This window comes from Ascaphus truei, chromosome 1 (genome assembly GCF_040206685.1).
Source record: "Ascaphus truei isolate aAscTru1 chromosome 1, aAscTru1.hap1, whole genome shotgun sequence".
NCBI classification, from domain to species: domain Eukaryota; kingdom Metazoa; phylum Chordata; class Amphibia; order Anura; family Ascaphidae; genus Ascaphus; species Ascaphus truei.
In genome coordinates this window covers 405,681,963-405,697,998 of record NC_134483.1, presented here as the reverse complement: position 1 = coordinate 405,697,998, position 16,036 = coordinate 405,681,963, and the positions used below count along the sequence as shown (strand labels likewise).

Sequence of the window (16,036 nt, the reverse complement as noted above, 5' to 3'; positions counted from 1 at the left end):
GTGTTGGTGTGGGTGTGAAAAGACAATCGCGTTACACCAATAAATATACAAATTATATGCAATAAATTGACAAGTTTTTGTTGCCTCTTGTTAAGATTGACAAACTCCTAATTTAATAATTAAAAACATAAACTGTGTAGAGATTAAAGGGCAGTGAAGAGGTTAATTATTCAGTCCTTTTAATACGATATAAAGAAAAGGTGACAGTTGTGTAGTCAGAAAGATGGGCAAGCTTACCTGGAGTCTTACATCGTGGAAATGAAAGGAAACCAGCCATTTTGAAAAATAAATATTAAGGCATTGTACTGTATGAGCCCCTCAAAAAATCAATTTTAAACTTGAATCAGGCTGCGCTTATAGTGACAGCGACGTCGCGTCAAAACAAATGCATCGTCGCCGGTGCTTATAGTGGATGTGATGGCGCGACAGTGCTACCAAAAATCTGGTAGTCGGTGGTTTTTATTTTTGGAGAGACGGTCTCCACATGTGACTGGCTATAAGCCAATCAGGGAGCTTCTCTGCCCGTCTGCCTTCCTCTTTGCTGACGACACCGGCCTTGCAGCCAGCGATGTCTCCAAACAACAAATTACAACTATTGCAATGGCGACGGTGACCGGTGACATCATCGGTCGCGTCGCCGGCTGTATAAGCGCAGCCTAAGGGAGAAGTTCCCCTTTCTATAGGAATGGACGACAGGTTTTCCATTGCTAGGGAAATTAATGTACGAGGGGAGTCTGTAATGTTCTGAGACTTGTTCATATCTTTAGTTAAAGTAAGCAAGATTGTTGGTACTCTAGAATATGCGAGGAGCGGTCATGTACATATTGTGATGACATGTACAGGCATACCCCGCATTAACGTACGCAATGGGACCGGAGCATGTATGTAAAGTGAAAATGTACTTAAAGTGAAACAATCCCTTTTTTCCATTTATTGATGCATGTACTGTACTGCAATCATCATATATGTGCATAACTGATGTAAATAACGCATTTGTAACAGGCTCTACAGTCTCCCCGCTTGTGCACAGCTTTGGTGCAGGTAGGGAGTTCAACTTTGCTGTTCAGGACGTGCTGACAGACGCATGCGTGAGCTGCTGTTTGACTATTGGGCGATATGTACTTACTCGCGAGTGTACTTAAAGTGAGTGTCCTTAAAGCGGGGTATGCCTGTACCAAATAATGGATTGCTCATAGGTGTATTGTCACATCAGTGCCGTTTTTGTAACGCTACAATTTAAACTTTGCATTAGTAAATACTATAGCTCATAAATCCATCTGCCAGTACTTCTCATGGTAATTCAAACGCATTGCGCTTTTATCTCATCTAGACATATATTTTGGATGTATATACTAATGCAGTGAGACCAGTGGCCATGCACAGCCCTTCTGTTCTCATTCTGTCTGATGTACAAGATGTGAGTTTCTGTGCATGTGACATTAGAAATGTCAGAACTTGAGCGTTACTCCCTTTTTGGGCAGAATTTCAGCCTCCCTTCAGCTTGAACTCTTAACAGGAAAAAAATGACTTCTACTTGCAGAACCAGTTTAATTTTTGTTTTTAACTGTATTTCCGTGTTGGCACCTGGGGGAAAAAAAGATATACATTGTGTATTGTGTAGTGCATCCATGCCGTTTAACAACGTCACAAGGAAAACTAATAGAACAGGCTTCATGCCACTTCTATTCTGTAGATCAACAGGTATTCCCATGATGCACCTCTCATGTACTGAAGTCACAAGTAGAATGTTCCCTTCTCTCTATTTACCAGAGGCATTTAAACATTTTTGGTATTGTTTACATACTCCCAGGCAAGTAACTGGTAACATCTACTTAAAGATGATGCTGAAAAAAATAATGGGAACCCGTAACACATTGGTTTTGATATAAAGCTGGTGCTGCTGCAACCCCAGCTTATAAAGTTAAATAAGCAGCAAGGAACAGCCATTTAACCTTCGCACGCAACAAATGACTCAAGAAAGGTTCACGTCTACGGAGATTGCTCAGAGCATTATTACCAATAACCAGCATTTTACACAGCACTTTGTAATATGGGAGAGGGAGCTGGTAACATACCTAATGATAACATATATAGTTGAATCTGTATTTATTATGGGTTCAGAGCTTTCTGTTGGGCGAGCAAAGCTTACTGTCCTAAGCACTGGGCTGCCATCCTGTTCTTTTAATCATAACATGAAGGCTGTGAATGTGTTACATGACCGTGACGCATGATGAAGTGGTGCTAATATATAAATAGATGTGAATATGTATGGATTCCAGCCCCATCTTTCATTCACAAGCCACTTCAGGTTTTTTTTTAACTGTCAAATATGAAATTATGTGAATATAATATTGATTGGTTAGTCTCAAACTATGGTTCAGCTTGGGGCTCTGGGGAAACAACTGGCATACAGCACGCCCAGTCTTTTGCAGACATGACCACTTCACGGTGTATTTTTTTGGTTCCTCTTTTCAGAGGTGATGTCCTGTGAGCAGCTCCATTCCATCTTATTCTTGGTCCTCCAAGCTGGGAACATTATGAACGCGGTAAGCGACGTGACAGGCGGCTGCTTCCTGCGTCCTCAGTTCATGCTCTGATGGTGAAACTGGTTAACATTGCGGACCACTGATGAGGTTTCTCTTGAATTTGTTGCCTATAGGGGGGCTACGCTGGAAACGCAGTTGGCTTTAAGCTGTCGTCATTGCTCAGGCTTGCAGACACCAAGGCAAATAAGCCTGGAATGAACCTGCTGCATTTTGTGACTCTGGTATGTAAATGATCATGTTTTTGACTTTTACATCTACTCAAAAGTTAGTGTTTACATGCACTCAATACAATGTGTCATAAATGTGTCCTATTTATCTTGGCATTACTTTCTTCTGTAAATCTTTTTTTTTTTTACTGAAAGTATGCATTATTATTAAACCAGCAATTCCCATCTGCATTTATTATTGTAATGTCAACAATTGGGTTACAAATGTTGCAAGCACTTTGGAAGAGGCAACCACTTAGTTTGTAAGATGGTCCTACACCAGCTAATATTGTATCACTGTATAATTAAGTGAACATACATCAAGAGTGACCAACTCCAGTCCTCAAGTGCTAACAACAGGTCAGGTTTTCAGTATATCCCTGCTTCAGCACAGGTGGCTCAATCAGTGCCTCCGTCTGTGCTGAAGCAGGGATATCCGGAAAACCTGCTCTGTCGGTAGCTCTTAAGGACTGGAGTTAGCTACCCCCCTGACATTGATGGTTAAACTATACATAGGCAGCAAACATGGTGCTTTCATTTTGAACTGCTGGGATGTCCATGGAATCACGTGTTTGTTTATATTTGCCGTAAGCCCTAATACATACTAAACCAATGCAGCAATGTCTGTGGCTCTTAAACCGTTCCTCACATTTGTCACATTCCTTGTTTTAATTCAAATACGCAATAAGGTGAGAATGTAAGCGTGAAAAAAAAAATGCAGAAATCTTAATAGGTTTTTTTTTTTTAGATAATATTTTTATTATTTCCTTTAGGAAGCCCAAAAGAAAGATGCCACACTCTTGACATTTTCAGAGAACCTGCTTCATGTTCATGAAGCTGCCAGGTAAGCACATCAGACTGAGAGATCTCTGTTAAATGGACTTGGGGCACGTATTCTCCTTCTTTGTAACACCCTGGAACATATTCATATTCTTGGGCATGGGCGCTGTAGTCTTTAGAAATGCTCATCACAGTGCAGAGTTCCTCCTTTTCCGAGGGGAGGAAATGACCTGGGGCTTTTGTATCGCAGGTTTCTATTTAACCATTCTGCTGCTAATAGATGAACACACTTTTCTGTATCTAAAAGGCACTTCTTTTTTGAGAATGTAAACAATGTGTTTGTTGTGAATCTTACATTTTGATTTTATTCATGACTTGTACAATTGTTGAGCTGTAGCTATCCTGAACAATAACACGCAGCTCTTTCTGAAGATTTGGTAGGAAAATGTGGGAAAGATCCCCTTTCCCTTGTCTGGCATTGGGCTGCTGGACTTTTTTTTTTTCTCTGTGTGTGTGTGTGTGTGTGTGTGTGTGTGTGTGTGTGTGTGTGTGTGTGTGTGTGTGTGCGTGCGTGCGTGCGTGCGTGCGTGCGTGCGTGCGTGCGTGCGTACATTTTTCAGTGTATACTGGAGTCACCCACATACATTGGGAGAGTTGGCCAATATCTCCATATATCTGACATTTACTGATGTCACATCGATTTAGAACGCTGGCGGCAGACGGAGGATAGTTGCTTCCCTTACAGGAGAATCTGGTTGGAATATGATAGCACTGATCTCCTCTTCCAGGAAGCTTTGCTGTTCTGACCAACCCTCCCTGTTAAACAGGGAAAGTCGAAGGGCTGAGACCCGCTGCGCCCGGCGGCGTGGGCGGCCGCGTGAGCGTTCCCCACCAGCAGGGGAATCCTTCCGAGCAGGTCCCAGTCCCCCCTCGCTGCACGGCTCACAACGTGCTGTGACGCGTCAGCCGCCAGGGGATGCAAGAAAATTGTGATCCCGAGCGGTGACGCGTCACGTGGTGCGCTGATGAGCCTATCAGCGGCGGGGGCGGGAGCTGTCAGACAGCTTCCTACACAAGGTAGGGGGTTGTGTGTGTGTGTGTGTCATTTGTGGGGGAAGGGAGAGGGAGCGGCAGCTGCTTACCTTCCAGCAGCCCGCAGCAGCTCCCTCCTGCAGTCCGGGAGACCGAGCCCGTGGAGGGAGGGGGGGGAGTAGCGGGTCCCTCCGCTTACACTACACCCTGCCCCTTCCACTCCCGCCCCGCTCCGGCTCCCTACAGTCCGCATATCGCGGTCTGTGCCTGTCAGCGCGCCGCCTGTCTGTAGTGCGGGCGCGCTGACTGAGGGATCGGGGCCTTAGCCTTAGATGTTAGATGAAAAATTATTACAAATATTCCAGTCATCCCAATGCAAGTCCATTTTTATCCCAAATCTTCCAGAACAGAGATTTCCTGTTTTTGGCCAATATGGGCTTGGCTTCATCCTGTCATGTAGAAATTGGCACATTTAGAGATCTTCTGGGACTAAACACTCCAGACACTTATTTGAATGTATTTAAATATTACAGCGTATATATTGCCAAAAGCTACTACTATAGTACAATTTTAGTGCAATAAAGACATGCTTGTTTCCTTTGATATGTAGATGATATATTATGCGTTGTCATATCTTCCCTAGCTCACAGTTTGTTTCCTCATTCACTTCTTCCCACAGCTCACTTCTTATTTCTGAACTAAATAGAGTGGGCACTAATTGTTTTGATTATTTGCTGTTAGTGTTTTTCGAGGAATTTAGCCTTTCTGGTGTATACAACAATCTCTGCAGGGGTTGCAGTATCCAAAATCATCTGTTGTTGTCCACTACCCATAGTTACATTTTTCTAGTTTGGTCCATCATAATTTCGCTAGAACTGTTCTGCCATTTTGACCACGCCTGTACACTCAGCTGTAAAATATGTACCGAAGGCTTGGCTATTTTGGCAATTATTTAATTGTCAGCATGTCAGTTAATACTGTTACCGGAATAAAATGTCGATACTGTACACACATCATTGCATAAGATGGGCGCATATAACAACCACCTTTATTAACTCACTGATTGTTGGAAGAGATCCCATGTTATTTAAAGATGCAGTACACACTGTAGTTACATTTCTTTAGTCAAACGGCTGAAGATACTCGGCGGAAAGAAAAATTGGGAAAAACATAACCTTTTTGCTTTAGTCTCTTTAACCTTTTTGCTACCAGAAAGATCTACCACCTATTGCAAATCAGCGTTGCAAGCCCCTGGCAGCAAAGGAATGAAGCTGTTATTTAGATGCCTTTTAGCAGCTACGGTGCTGTTGTGCCCATCAGTAAGGGTGACCAATGATTGACCTTACCATTAGTTTGCCATGAGGGGTACAACTTGAAAAAGGGCAAGTGTCCTCTTCTCTGAACAAGGTTTACTGTGTCTGACCTTTACCCCAGAGCACCCCTGATTTGAATATTGCAATAAAGAGGGCAGTACATTGGGTGATTGTCGCTTTAATAGGTTAGAACATTTTCTTCTATTGCAACTAGGTCAGCCCAGTGCTTGTAACAATTCCACCTTCCCGAGCCCTGTTTGCAGCAGTGGCATACGGTGCAGATCCAGCACTGATGAGCCCATCGTTGCCACCAGCACTTTTGATAGTGATACAGCCACAACAATACAGTGAACATCAGCATGTTTTATTAATATTTAGCCTCAAATATGCAAGATGCTCCCTGATATGTTTGAGACCCAGACATCTCTTCGCCTGACGTGTGTTATGTCTGTGTGTTGTTGCTGAATATTAGAGGTGTTAATACTGTGCTTACTTTAGTAGAGGGAAAAAATGAAATGCATAGTGAACCCTTGAATGTACTTTTATTATTCATTTCTGCACATATTTTAGATGTGCCCCATAACCTTTCCTTAGTCCCTAAAAAGCAGCCATGTGCAATGTCCATGAATAGAGCTTATTGTAACATTAAAGGCATGGTTTTCGCTTTCATTTTCTGCCCATGTCAAAACCCTGTAAGAGAAAACAAGTGCAAGACTTTAACCTTCTTCTGTCAGGTGCCCGGGATTCCCACATTACTGCTTGGTACGGACTTCACTTGTTACTATGACAGAGAGAGTTGGATGAAAAGGCTGATCCTTGCACAAAAGCTTTAGCGTGTACTCCGACACTGAGCAAACTTAACTGTCCATAAAAGTGAGGAAGTGGAAGCTGGCACAATGAGAAACATCAATACATATTCTCCCACACAGCTGCCATTGTAACTTCAGTTCTGCTAGCAAAAGACTAGCTACCCGTTCTCTACCATGTATTTTTTGCCAGGGCCAGAGAGCAGTGTGGAGGGGTGTATTTTAACCTATCCAATGCTGATGCATTTCCATATCCAGGTAGCTGTGGAACAAATCTATATGTTACTGTAGATTCTGGCCAGATGTGCAATGTAAATCGTATGTTGCCTCAAGCATGTAGCCCACTATGAAATCCACTATTTCCTCTCGGTAGTTTTAGAAAACTCCCTTATCGAGTGATTTTCTGATTTCTGAAAAGTGCTGCTCAGGAATAACATACAAGAAGTTGCATTGGTATTTTGTTTCTGCAGCAAGAAGTTTTTTTTAATTGATGGAAGCCAATAGTGGATTTAATGGCTATATTTGGTTCGCTATATAAGAAAATCTTTGGACAGTTTGACGTGATTAGTTATTCTCAGTATTGGATTAGATTTCACAAAGTTAGTTTTGACATAGGGTGATAGGTAAAAAGAGAAATGGCCGTGTTCAGATAAATGGCTATTACAAAATAATGCGTAACAAATACCGATTAGAGACACGTGAACCTGCCAAGATTTACTTTGCCACTATATTGCTTTTTTTAAAAGCCGCAAAATAGCAGCTCCATGACTGACTTCCATCGAGTTTCGAAAGCAGAAGTAATTGACATGAATCAAACATGCAGTGCCCTTTTGACTTTTTAGTATTAAGCAAACTTGTTGCCAACTTTTGTTTGGAAGTGACCTGTTTTTTGGCGACCAAGTAAGGTGAAATATGCAAAGGTCCCCAACACGTGCAACAAGTTTGCACATGCCCATTACTGACCAATTGTAACTTCAATCACAGTAATATTTGTAATGAAAGTTTAAGTGGGTTAATAGGAAAGAGTATTGGTCTGCCACCAGGTTTTACAAAAGGGATTATTTGAAACCATTTAAAATGCATTTAATGAGATGTAATTATTACAATATGATGCTTTTGTCTAAAGTTATTGATCAGATGATATAAAGGCATGCAAATTGATACATTAGCAATGATCCTTTTTCTGTATAAAATCACATTTTATTTGCTGCAGATATTCTTCTTAGGGCACACAATGCATAGTGCACCTTCATTGGCAAAGGTGCTAGTTAAACTCCTGCAAACCAACATTTTGCGTCATGCTATTCACTATTGAACAGGGAAGATTCTGTACGAGCTGCAGTAATCTGAGGTTCAGTCTCTGTAATTCACTGTCTGGGCGTGGCATGCTCTCTGTCAAGCTCTACAGTGATAGGGGAAATTCAGTTATAAATAACCCAGCAAATATACACCGATGCCTGTGTTAATTTACACCCTTCTTATCGCCTGGTTGGATTTACCAAGGAGGTATGGTTTTGTTTGAGATACAGGTGTTGTGATGAGCTGTCCAAACATTACACATGGATGTGTGTCTACAGGCCGTCATTTATTATGCAATGTTTCTCATACCTATTTTTATCTCTCAGAATATCCATTGACAATATCGAGGCAGAATTCCAATCGCTGTCAACCAAAACAAAATCTCTGAAGGACCGTATCAGGCAGGATCCTGAACTCGTGCAGCAAATGGAAGATTTCCTCCAAGTACGTTAAGTTCATCACTTTACAAAACTAGCATCATCATTCTGAATCACATCAGTGCAGCAGCTAGGCCGCAGCACTGCGTTCCACGCATGCATTATTCACTCTACAGATCACACACAAATAGCGCTGGCATAGTGGTAGAGGCAGTGGTCGATAAAGCAGCAAGACGTGAAAAATCCTATGTATTTTTATTTATTTATTTTTTAAATAAATCAGTTCTGTAGTATTGGATAAGATTGTCTGCATTTTTTTTTAAACTCCTAATGCCATTTTCAGAGACGTTTTCTTAATGTATTGATCAGACATTGATTGCTACAGCAACCACTTAGAAAGTAATATCCACTTCCTCTTTTGAAACAGACTTTGACACACATCTTTTTTTAGCTCCACCCTTTGGCAACAAAGTATCACAAACAGATCTGTTGCTGTGTTCCAAATAGCAGACTGTCTATTACTCTGAAAGCTGTAACAATAATGTGTTGCACTTAGCAATACAATGTTACATATCAGCTGCAGCATTTCACAGACTGCAGCACAGAGTTTCTCCAGCTTTCCAGTAGCCTCTGCGGTGCGCCCTACGGCATGCATGCCACACACCACACCACAGCACAGCCCTCTACGGGGCAGGCCCCAGTGGGCGTGTGTGGGCGCGCAAAGCGCTGTGACATGTACGCTGGCAGGGAAGACGAGAATTTTGTCTTCCTGTGCCACGTGGTCGGCGCGCACAAAAAGAAGGGCAGAGATGCCCCATCATGGCCCTGCCACCTGTGCTCCCCTACAGACCATCAATCGCGTCTTTAGACTGTGCACGTGCTGCCAGGCGCGCATGCTGCAGGTATGACTGAGCCCGTAGCTTCAGCAGGTGGATATTTAGTTAGGCACACAATTTGGATTTTGACAGATTTATAATGGAAGCACCAACCGATTTGCCATCTTAGGTAAGACTGTAGAATTGCACATTGTCCCATGCTTTACATATACAAATAAGAATGGGGGGAGGGAGTATTATTGCTGCTTTAATGCTGGAAAGCATATTTTATTAAAAAAAAAAAAACAATAGCTAGATATACTTTGTTACTTTTTCTTTTAAATAGAAGTAATATGAAATATACTGTAAAGTAAAGATGTCCAGATAGGTCATCTTATAAATCTTGGAAAAATTGTTCATATCAACCAAACCCAAACCCAGATTCTAGTTTTTTAACAAACAACCTTTTATGCCTGTGCTTTGCAGGTCCTGCAGTAGCTGTGATGCATTTGCTGAGGGCGTGTGCTTCTTGTATTCTAGATTGCTGTGAAAGAGCTGAAAGAGCTGGAGAGACAGAGGGCCGTGTTACAGAAGGAGGGACATGCCCTTATTGATTTCTTCTGTGAAGATAAAGAAACCATGAAACTTGACGAGTGCTTTCAAATATTTAGGGATTTCTGTGACAAGTTTAACAAAGCTGTAAAGGTAAGATGAATGAAGAGTGCTGTTTTTTTTTTAAATTTTTATCTCTATTGTCCGCTTTCTCATTTTCTTTGCCGCCTACAGCAGGGGTGGAGGCTCCTACTGTCGTGAAATGGTTAATGAAAGGTTGGGTACGTTTGCCATAGCGTTGGTTGATTTCGTCATGAAAAAAAAGTCGCAAGTGTGGTTTATAAACATTGTGTATTTAACCTACGACATTTGAAGGAGTCACCTGTTTACCTGTAAACACTGGCTTTCTACAGGTAGTTATAGCCTTGTATAAATCATAGAAGAAAGGAACATACCAATCCTACCCAAACAAAGTCAATATGCAATTTTCCTTGGCACTTTCACCCCCTACTTCTAATTCAAAAAAATAATTGTTACAAAGAAATATGAAAATGTGCCTGGTATTGTAAGGTAACGGAATAATCTGCAATCAGGAGGGGTGGGAAGGAAGATGTCTCCTGGGTGGAATCTTGATCGTCTTGTGAGTTCCTAAGCAAAGAACGATTGCGGTGGTTGTTGCCTCCGATATCACAGGAGTATGATTATATCCTCTTCTTTTTCTTTCTTTTTTTTTATTCTAGGAGAACAGGGAGAGAGAAATCCAAGATCTTCGACAACAGAAGAGACTGATGGAGTCCGAGCAGAAACGGCATTCCTGGGCTGTTGGAGAAAATGGAGGTTTTGGAAGGAGCAGCAGTGAAAATGACGTGGAGCTACTGTCAAAGAATAGACTTGAAGAATTTTTGCCTTTCACGCAGCAGAGACTTCAAAGTCCCTTAAGAAGGAACTCTAGCTCAAGGCGTTCCCGCCTTTCCTTAGAAGTCACAGCAGATAAGGAGCTTCAGATGTTCCTGGAAGGCCCTGAAGGGGAGGAAACGGGCAAGTTTAATAGCCTGCCGAGAGCTAACACGCGCCAACCGCGACCAACAGTAGCTTGGATGGAGTCCAGCAAGAATAAAGACCAGAGCCTAAATAATTTGCACTTAAAGAAAAATGATGACGCCACAAACACTCAAGACCTGCTGCCCACGGTGCTGATAAGTAGTTTGGTTGACAAACCAGATGCACACACTGCCATTACTAATGTGCATTGCAAGAGGGAGAAATCAGACGGTAATAATAACAAGCCACAATATTACCAGTACGGGACAGATGATCACACAAAGTCTTCTCCTTTAAGTCCTTTGGCAGTCACAGTAGAAGGGCATGGACTGGTTAAAAGATTACAACCATTCGATTTCCAGGGGACTCTGAATAAAAATGTGGAAGATGCATTTATAACAGAATTCGAAGTATCAGAGGACTTAAGTTTGTGTTCTTTTAGCTTTGCAGATGACAATACAATACCATCCAGCAAAAACACCAAAGACAAGCATTGGGACTCAGAAAGTACCTCAAAGGAGGCTAGTGATATGAATGAGGCCTCCATAAACAGTGTCAGCACCCCTATGTCAGCAGATACATGTGTATCTGACAAAAAGGAACGCAAAAACAAAGAACACAGACCACAGTTTTATGCTGCAGATGCCACTGATTGCTCTTTAACATTGGACTGTTCAGAAGGACACGATTTGATATTTAAGACACAAGACCCCAAAATTAAAAAGAGCCATGCGTTTCCAGCTGATGATCGACAGAGGCCTGTCTGTGCTCAGCCTGAGAGCATAAAGCACAGTACTGAAAAAGCTAATCCTTCAAAGGAAAACGCATTGAAAACTAAAGAGAGTTTTAAAAGACACAACTCTTTAAAAGAGAGAACACCTAGCTTTACAAAAACTAGTGTCAGTCGTCCAAATAACACACCCGCATCAAAACCTGTGCGTATGTTGAATGATTCTGAGCACGCAACTATGAGGAAAGTCGTCCCCATTTCAAAGTCCAGCAAGACTTCGGGGAGTATCCAGCGAACAGAGCTCAGAGTGTCTGTGCGGGAGAACAGCAGCAGTGAAATAAAGCAGGCACTTCGCCACCCAGCCAGAGCAAGAGCTGAAAACTCGCCAAAAAGTTCTCCCAAAACGAGCACACAGGGAGAGGAACCGAAGCTACAAAGAGGGGGAAGTTTCATATCGAATGGTCCCCGTTTTCAGAAGGACCCGCTTCAGCGCGTGGGCTCTGTGAAAAAGCCAGCTGCAAAACCAGTTCGGGATATTGCTAAGCCAAAGCCTGAAGAAACAAAGATATGCCGTTCCAACACTAAAGTGTTAAACAATTCCGAAGCATGTAAAACCCCACCCGCTCCTAGTCTCAAATCCTCAGGCACTCCAAGTTTTGCCCGGAACACGGTGGCCTCTTCCTCGCGACGTACGAAGCCAGATCCTATTCCTCCTCCAACAAAAACCGCGACCATTACTCGATCTAGCTCTCTCCGCCTGTCTACAGGAAAGTCTGAACCAGTAACCAAGGACACAAACCCAAAGGAAAACGGCAGCGTAAATACAGCTAAAGTAGTTAATAGCATTCGAGGGAATGGAAGGATGAAAGGAGCAGTTAGCTGCTCCACTATCGGATCCGAAACTGCCCCAAAGGAAAAAAGCATAGTGGAGAAGTCCTCGCTAAAATTGAAGGACACAGGAAAGGCAACGCTGGGAAAAATATTGAAACCTTTATTAAAATAGGCATTGTTTAAAGAAGCCTTCAGGACTTATTGACAACCCCTACTTGGGCGAACACATTACAGGGAGCTTGTCACAATCGCTCCCTTCTTTTGGCGTAGATTTGAATGTGGTTATCCTTGTTGGAGTACAACTTGATAGACGCATTGTGTTTAAGTGTCCTTGTATTGCATACGATTTTTCCTACATCAAAAAATGTCCATGAAGGAATTTACACTACAAGATATAAAATGTGCTAGCCACAGAACTCGGCTAGAGTGGCTACTATTCAAAAATCCTCTGCACCCGTGAGTTGTTCAAATGCGTTTCACTGTCCTAGAAGGTCCAGCTAAGGGGGGGAGGGAGGGAAGCGAGAAAGAACTCTGAAAAGCATCCTTTCAACCTCCCAAAGGTGCAAGTTAATCAATGACATTGTGTGGTTGGCTGCTTCCAACTAATGGACGAATCTGTCATGCTGACACGGACTGGGAAAAGAGGGACTCTGCTGGGTGGAGTCTTCATGTTTCTGTCTTAAGAGAAAATGACTGGCGCAGGCGTGATTTCCGACTGCACAAATAAATAGACAGACTGTAGAGAGCGGGTGACTCATGGATCTCGCTGCGTTCACATGCAGAATTATCCACTCCTCAGAATACAGAAGTGCCATATATTTATAATGCATATCAAAGGTGTTACAGATCTCTGTTTAAAGTCAGTGTCTTTTGTTAAGAGCACTTCAACCATTCCGTGTTTCCTATTGTGTTTATCTGCTGCTGTATTGTTCGTATGTGAATGTTGCTGCTAGGCTTCTTATGTGTAAGCTTTGATAAAAAAAACAATCTCTCTCTGTTCCCCATCCTCCTGCGCGTTTTGATCAAACAGAGAGAGGAACACACAGGTTGTGAATGGTAATCCTGTTCCGTTTATATTCCATTCAGATTCCACTCACAATTCACTGAGGCCTTTAGAAGTTCTGAGAGTAGGAGCTGAATGAGATGAATTAGCATTGTAACCCCTTCACTGCCAGGGGCGCAGAGCAAAGCGTCGCAGGTCACTGTTGCAGCAAAGGGCGTTTAAGATGCAGAGTGTTTACAAATGCTTTGTAAATCGTGTCATGTGTTAGGGGATCGCTGCAGCTTACACTGCATCCAAAATAATACAGTTTTTATATATTAAAGAAAAGAAAAACACACTCTCTGAGGTGGCGGGAGGACTGAATAGGAGAATTGTTTATCTTGCTGATAATGGGAAAACTCCTGCTTGTGGTATGAACATTAAATTAGTATGCTAAACAATCAGCTGATTTATTTCCTAATAGGAACCTGTTTCAGGTTCACAGTGGAAAATATTTACTCATTGGGTGTGGGCGCCCTATCAATAGTTTCCATATCAGCAATGTTACGTTTATTTTAGTTACCCATAGCCGTTGCCAATAGCAATGCAATCGCTGCCCCCCCAAAAAACCTTGTCTTATCAAGACAGACCTGACCGCCACCATCGTGCATTAAAAAATGTTTGGATTTGTAAAACGTCTTAATACATTAATGAATGTAAATATTGAGACATGGCCTATTGTATGAATGGAAAAAAAGCACAAGTTTAAAGGGTCTTATTTAAAACTGTTTTCTTTTTATATTTGTGGGGAATAAAACCCCACCTCATCCCTTATCTCCTGGAGATACTGCTTTTTTTTTTTTTTTTACAATGATGCTGCATATCACTGTATACTTACTGCTCCCCAAGGCTCCGTCAATAATTGATAGCAACATGAACACACACAGCCTTGTCAGATTTGCTGCAGATTTTGCGGGGCACCTGTCTCTTGGCTTCCAATCCTTACTAAACCCAACAGGAAGACCCTTCCTAGAGTTTGTATACTGCAAGGCTATCGGATGACAGGATGGGGGAAGGCAGTGGTGTCGGTGGTTACTAGTCTTGGCGGGGGGCGAATTGTGCATTTTGTAGCTATGCTTGCCAGGAGAGTGGACAATTGCAGGCGTGTGGTTATACCCACCGCATTGATTACATTTTAGCATGCTCCTTTTTCGATACCAACACTGGAACTTGAAATGCTGTGTTTACCCTGTTTCGCCAAAGTAGGCAGCGACACATCGTTTTGCATATAGACCTGTACATTGTTCTGCTGTCTTGCAAGCTCTCTGGCAAAGAAAGGGTTAAAGACAGCCCGCTCGGGCAGCAAAATGGGGCTGACATTTATACTAGGGCCTTGTGATCATTACACGGTTTAACTTCTTCCCTGTCAGAGGGGCCTGCAACGCGTTGCCCGGCACAAGCCTCTGCGGCAGCGAAGTGGTCGTTATTTTGCAGCCCAACCCCACGTTGCAAGTGAACAGAAATGCAGCATAAATCCCAATAAGAAATGTAGTCCACGGAGGAATAAAATATACAAAGCTAGGAATTTTTGGGCAGCTAGTGGACTGTTTCCTGAACCAAACCCTTTCCTAAAATAATACTTATTACATCTGTCAGTGCAGGTGGTTTGTTTTATTACCTTTCATCGGTAACAGGCTGAAAAAGAAGATAATTTAAATGTGTTTAAAATATGTTTAAAGTGTAAATTTTGTATACAGGAGGTACGCTGTACATATAAGAGATGTATTTAATGGATCATTTACATATTTTAAAATAACATGTAGTTTGCTAATAAATTTCCTGGTTGCTGGGAGCAAGTTTGCAATGTCTTTCTTTTTTTGTGGTTGTCTGTTTGCTTGTTAAATCAACACGTTTGTGTCCAGTGTTCTCTTCCCACACTGTCATGGGAATTCAAAAGCCATAGATCTCAGAAGAGATCATCAGCTGTGTGTATGTATGTGTGTAGAGAGGGGTGTGTGTGTGGTGTGTGTGGTGTGTGTGTGTATGTATATGTGTAGGGCGAGTGAAAGGTGTGTATGTGTAGAGAGAATAAGGTGTGTGTGTGTGTCTCTATATGTATGTGTAAAGAGAGAGGTGTGTGTAGAGGTGTGTATGTATATGTGTAGAGAGATCGAGCGGTGTGTGAGTATGTATATGTGTATAGAGTGAGGTGTATGTATATGTGGCGTGCGAGGTGTGTGTGTATTTTTGTGTAGAGAGAGGGGGTATACATACATACAATGTGTGTATATGTGTTGAGAGGGATGTGTGTGTGTGTATGTATGTATATATATATACATGTGTAGAGCGAGTGAAAGGTGTGTATGTGAAGAGAGAATGAGGTGTGTGTGTGTATATGTTTGTGCAGTGAGAGAGGTGTGTGTATGTATATGTGTAGAGAGGTGTGTGTGTGTGTGTATGTATATGTGTAGAGCGAGCGAAAGGTGTGTATGTGAAGAGAGAATGAGGTGTGTGTGTATATGTTTGTGCAGAGAGAGAGAGGTGTGTGTATGTATATGTGTAGAGAGGTGTGTGTGTGTGTGTGTGTGTGTGTGTGTGTGTGTGTGTGTGTGTGTGTGTGTGTGTGTGTGTAGAGCGAGCGAAAGGTGTGTATGTGAAGAGAGAATGAGATGTGTGTGTGTATATTTATGTGCAGAGAGAGAGGTGTGTGTATGTATATGTGTAGA

At 42.2% G+C, this 16,036-nt stretch overlaps 1 protein-coding gene across 2 annotated transcripts in view; it reads left to right on the top strand.

Moving 5' to 3' along the window:
* The window catches only part of FHDC1 (FH2 domain containing 1), a 52,400-nt gene extending 39,062 nt beyond the window's left edge, over window positions 1-13,338 (top strand). For both annotated transcript variants that reach the window (XM_075613279.1, XM_075613273.1), the window contains exons 7-12: window positions 2,476-2,546; window positions 2,660-2,767; window positions 3,526-3,596; window positions 8,309-8,426; window positions 9,715-9,879; window positions 10,467-13,338. In XM_075613279.1, the coding sequence (XP_075469394.1) occupies window positions 2,476-2,546; window positions 2,660-2,767; window positions 3,526-3,596; window positions 8,309-8,426; window positions 9,715-9,879; window positions 10,467-12,500 (2,567 nt within the window). In that variant the 3' untranslated portion in view covers window positions 12,501-13,338. The remainder of the gene's footprint in view (window positions 1-2,475; window positions 2,547-2,659; window positions 2,768-3,525; window positions 3,597-8,308; window positions 8,427-9,714; window positions 9,880-10,466) is intronic.
* The last annotated feature ends 2,698 nt before the right edge of the window (window positions 13,339-16,036 follow it).